General features: G+C 40.0%; 1 protein-coding gene across 1 annotated transcript in view; it reads left to right on the forward strand.

Moving 5' to 3' along the window:
• PCSK2 (proprotein convertase subtilisin/kexin type 2) overlaps positions 1 to 5,512 on the forward strand; it is a gene marked incomplete at its 5' end in the record, with an annotated part of 81,815 nt that overhangs the window by 24,845 nt on the left and 51,458 nt on the right. Inside the window, one exon of the mRNA XM_010022174.1 lies at positions 5,130 to 5,243. Coding sequence (XP_010020476.1) covers positions 5,130 to 5,243 — 114 coding nt within the window. The remainder of the gene's footprint in view (positions 1 to 5,129; positions 5,244 to 5,512) is intronic.

The raw sequence follows: 5,512 nt of genomic DNA on the forward strand, positions 1-5,512 counted from the left end.
ACTCCCAAGGGATGAATGGATACAGGTAGAAGAGGCACTCGGACACTCTGTTATGAATAATCCACCAGAGACACAGTTAACAACAGTGACTCATTGCTATGTATGGAAAGTTACTCTCTTGCATCAGAGGAGCAGTTGTCATTTGATTAATAAATACTGGATGGGCTGTGATACTCACAAGCCCCCTGACATCCCTTCGTGTTCTTTCTGGGCCTTGAAACAGGCTCAGGAAGTTTGAAATCAGGTGGATCCAGCTGTGTCAAGACAAAAGGCATCAATTTCCTGTGTTGCTGTGGCTGGATGGAGTCTAGCAGCCTCACCACCCCAGGTTATCAGTTCAGTAGCAGAAATGAGCTGCCTCCACTGCCATTTAAAAGTGATTCAGTTTGGTTTGGTTCGGTTCATCTGACTTTAGTTACAGTTCAGATAGATCTATACTTTCTTTTTGCTAGTAAGGAGGGTCAGCATTATTCCTTTTATTCTGTACTGGAGAGTCACAAAAAACTTGGTTACTTTGGGGCTGTAGCAAAAATGTAGAAGAACGTGAGATGGGTGCTCCTCTCTGACATCTTCAGAGCTTACCAGCAAACAGCCATCAGACAATGCAGGTAATGAGTGGGATCGTATTTCCCTAGTACATATACCTGTTAGGTTATGTGGATGGAGTGGATAGTAAAATTAAATGTGTTTACTTAGACCCCCAAAGTTGCTGTAGGTGCGTGATACCACAATCTTGTTACTTTTCAAAGGGAGTTAGGTGTGCACATCACTGTGTCTCACTTGAATTTCTCTTCCTCCATCTTTTGTTGCCACCATGTTTCTTTGGATACCAGAAATTAATGATAGCCACAGCCAGGGCAGCTTCCCATTAACTAAAGGTGGTTTATTTGACAATGGCCTTGTGAATCTGGACACACTGTTCCAAACTGTCTTCACGGGAGGCTGATCTTCAATACCCTTCTCATAGGGCCTAAGTCCAACCACCAGCGTGATTTCTTTATTTCAGGAACAGACCTCTGTTGACCTTGAGGCTTTAGAGAAAAGAGAACCACTGCTTCTTTGGTGGATCATCTCACTGCTATGTTTGTTTCTAAAAATCCGTGCCTACTTGATGTCACCAGTGGGACTCCCTTTTTCCTCTGGAATCTGGCCTGAATTCTCCTGTTCTGAAGTTCTCGATTCTTGAGGTTGGGGTTGTGTGTTCTGTTCCACTTTTGTGCACCCGCTGGTATAATTTTGTAAATCTGTCATTTATGCTGAATGTAACGGAGTCATTTAACTGCAGGAGCTCACCAGTACAATTAACCCTGTTCCGTCAAAACGAGGAGCTGATTATCTTGGCATTCACAGGAGCATAGAGCACAGTTAGAGTGCTGTGGTTTCTGGCCCTCCCAGAGCAGTATTGCAGTCAATTGATTATTTTGTTAATTTGTTCTGCATCAGTATCCTGCTGGTTTATTATCATCCAAGTGACTTCATGCACTATGCATAAGTACAAGTATATTAAAAATGAGTACTTGAACCCTTTTTTCCTTGTAAAGGTCTTATCATCCATGGGCTACCTTCTTTGATACATGACCTTCATTCTCATTAGAGCATAGCTAGTAACTTTTACATGATTAAGTCCCATGCTAATAAAGAAGGTGCTCAGATTTTGCTCTCTACTTAATCCTGTATCCTAATGAAAAAGGAATGAATAAATAAAGAATGAAATAGAAGGTTGTTATTGCTGATAACTAAACCTAATTTTGAAATGGTAAAATTCAGGCTATTTTAGTAAGAAAATCTCATTCCTTCACTAGTTTCTAATTAGTAGCATGCTTCACAGGCTCAAATCATTTAGAGATGCTATTATCAGAAGCCCAAGTCTTAATGAATGCTGTTCTTCCTGCTTCAGTTAGAGAAGTATTTGAAAAGTGGCATGAGGTTGCATTGTGTATTGGATTGAGGGCTGGATTCCAGGTCTGCACTTGACACAAGTACATAGGATTATGGCTATTACAAGATCAGAATGTTTTCCAGTTATTTTCTACTGTTGCACATGCAAAGATGTTCTCTCTTGTATGTGTTTTTGAAATGTATTACCTGCAGTGTGATCCTTAATGCATTTACGTTACTGATGTCTCAGGGAGGCCTCTTCTTCTTTAAGAAGAAAACTGTAAGATAGAAGCAGAATCAGATATGGCTTTCCTAGACTAGATATGAAAGCACAAGTTCCCAGCTCTGGAAAACCACAGTTTTTCTAATATAGATATGCAGTTGGCAAGAAGACAAAGATTCTCCTGAGCCAGCCCTAAATGGGCAGTTCTCCACTCAATTAATTTGATTCACATCATCTTTTTCCAGATTTGTTCTATTGGGATTTTTTCTAGAATATATGGAAGTGATGTGATCTTGGGATCATCACTTTCTAGACACATTTTTCACCAGGGGAAAGGGAAGTTCTTACCTCATACTGGATAAGATCCTTATGCAAGGCAACTGAATGAGGCAATTTGTAGCTTACGTAAATGAGAAGCTACCAAGGCCATATCCAAACCTTCGGCTCTTTTCGTGACAGAAATACCTGGTCTTTTCTGGACACGATTGTATGAATTACCATCATTTGTGAACATGAGGAAAACTTCTCTGTTTCTGTAGTGAAAAAGAGGCTTCAGAATTTCTGAGACTATTAGATCTGTTGATGGTAACATCCTGTATGCCTTTCTCTATATGAAATACTCAGAAAACAGCCTACAGGGTGGTTTTAGTTCAGAGAAGGTTATACCTCCTTGAGGGGTATATTCCCTTGTCTCAGGAAATTCGAATATAATGTAATATAATAAAAAAATATAATACAAAAAAAATGTAATACAAAAAATAAATTCTATTTTCCTGTGAAGATGGAACAAATCAGACAGATGAGGTGATCCTGAAGAGGGAAACCAGCCTGTGCTATTTCTGCAGACTGCTCCCCCACCTCCTCCAGGTTGTCTTAAAGAAAAGCCAGGGCTCCGCAGCACTGCTTTTTAATTAGTAGAAATCCTTTTGTACTGAATCCTAATTCAGTGCCTTAATGCAGCAGGTCCTGCAGAGCCAGCAAGCTTGCGTGGGAGCACAAGCGCATGAAGTCTTTTTCTCTGGCATCCCCCTAAGTGAGGGTTGGCTTCTGTTCAGAGTTCTTTTCTGTGGTGACAGCTCGGGGTTTGCAGTCGCAAGCAGAAAGGCAGGGGTGGTAACGGAGGAAGGCATAATGACAGGTGATTGCTCTGTTGTCTCCATGGCATCACTGAGCCTTATCTTAGAGGTATCAAACAGTGTGCTTATACCTTTCTTTACCCTGTGCAGATACCTGGCACCACTAAGTACACCTAGTATGGGTCCTACTTAATCGCTGTCCTCTTTCCAGCTTATTTTGTATAAGGTTTATTCTTTATTTTCAATCTGCTTTGCTTTTAATGAACCTGCTCAAGTAATAGAAACACACATTTAAATGTGTTTAATATATTATCATTTGGTACCTTTATATTTAAGGAGTCAGAATTCAGATGAGTAGATTTTCAGACACATTTGATACTGCCTTTTGAGGGCACAGTGCCCCATCCTGCTCACTGTGAATTGGTATTAAGTTTTCAGGATTATAATGAAGCAGTATAGCTGTGAGGAAGATAGATTTTAGCCCCCATCCATTACATCCCAGTTTCATCTCAGCCTTAGGCATCTCACTGAGCACTCTTTTGAGGCTTCTGCTTTAATTAACGGAGATAGGAGGACACCTCCAAGAATGACTCAACTGACACAAGATCTGATTTAGCCTTTGGATTAATTTCTCCTCTGTTGATTTAGACTGATACTGTATGAGTTACTGTGACACAGTGGTGTAACTCTCATATATGTATTCTTAATCAGAAATGCCAAAGCCACACATGTAGAAGCGGTTCTCTGAGTTATTAGATTTATTTAATAACCATGCATTTTTTTTCAAGGAAATGCCTAAGGAAATGTTAGGGGTCTTACTGTCTTCTTGCTGTACCTCAAGGTGTACTCAGTTTATGGTTTTAAGCATTCCTCTTTGATCAAGAAACCTAGATGTTTTTAACATATTTATTACTTAATTAAATGCTGGGACTCTTCATGCTCTCTTGGTTCCAGGTGTTCAGCTAAAGAGTACAGAAGAGTATGCCAGACTTCACAGCACTTCTACAAGGTCTGGGAGTATGTTAGCACATGCTATAACTCCAGTTTAGTAGTGCACCTTTACATGGGTGCAAATAAGGTGATTGTGGTCTCACATTTGTAGTTCCTGCCTCCAAACATATTTATGTCTCTAACGTTTCTTATTTTCTAAAGTACTTGGTTAATGTTCTTCTGTATTTGCTGTTCATGAAGAAAATGATCTCTAAAAAACTATGGCTCTCTGTGTTTCATAACCAGTATTTTCATGTCTTACACTTCAGACAGCATAGTCATTTAGTGGCTTTTTTGCCATTTAGTTTTTCTTGCCAGTGTATTTATTTATCACTCATTTACTGCAAAGATAATCCCTGAAAGTAGATTGCTTTACAAGACATGGTCTTGAGAACCTCGGGAGTGTGACGAAAGCACACAATGGCAGATTTTTTTCTCCCAGCAAATCTCTTTGGCAGGAAAGGCTATCTAGTACTCTGAAAATACCCTGGAGAAAAATCTGGAAAAGTAAAAGCGTGGTTGAGACGTGCCTGCTCATTTTCTCAAATGCCTGCAGCTTGGATCAGTGACATACTGGGAATTAGTTAAATAATTTAGGTTCTAATAGGAACAACGTTTTGATTTTGCAAAAAGTATGGCAAGAAGATCCATGATAATATGACGCCTGGATAGGGTCTCTTTCTTATGCACACTGGTGGGTATCTGAAATATGTTCAAGCTGTAGTTTTCCTCCAGATAGGACACTTCTGGGTGTCTCTCCCCACGCAGCCATTGTAGTAGTCCTGTAGCTCTCTACCTCTTGCAAATTTTGACTAAGGTTGGTCACAGGTGTCTGTGCTAAATGAATGGCACAGACATAGACAGTGTCATATCATAATCCTTATCTCCCATGAAAACTAGGCTACAAAATCTTTGTGTGTGAGAGAATGCTGAGCTAAAGATGTAAAAATTAACCCTTCCAGGTACGGAAAGCTGTGCAACAGGAAGGCTTCAGCAGAAGGAAGCGAGGATATAGAGACATCAATGACATTGACATCAACATGAATGATCCTTTATTTACAAAGCAATGGTACCTGGTAAGTTTTGCAAGAAAATCATAGTAATCGTAACCAAATAATCAGCATTCAGGCCGTTCTGTGCTGTTGCAATGTTTTGCAAGAGTTCTTTCCAAGTACCTCACAAGAACTTGGGAATGGATCCAAGGCTTGATCCTCCTGTGTTCAACTGTACCTCTTTTATGCTGGGAAGACCCAGCACATTCCAAGAGCTAAATTTCATTTCAGTCAATGGAAAGATCCTTAGAAGGCTTGAAAGAGAACTATGTTGGTGTCCTGTGGGCATTCCT

The sequence above is a fragment of the Nestor notabilis genome, unplaced genomic scaffold (genome assembly GCF_000696875.1).
Source record: "Nestor notabilis isolate BGI_N333 unplaced genomic scaffold, ASM69687v1 scaffold979, whole genome shotgun sequence".
Lineage (NCBI taxonomy): Eukaryota > Metazoa > Chordata > Aves > Psittaciformes > Psittacidae > Nestor > Nestor notabilis.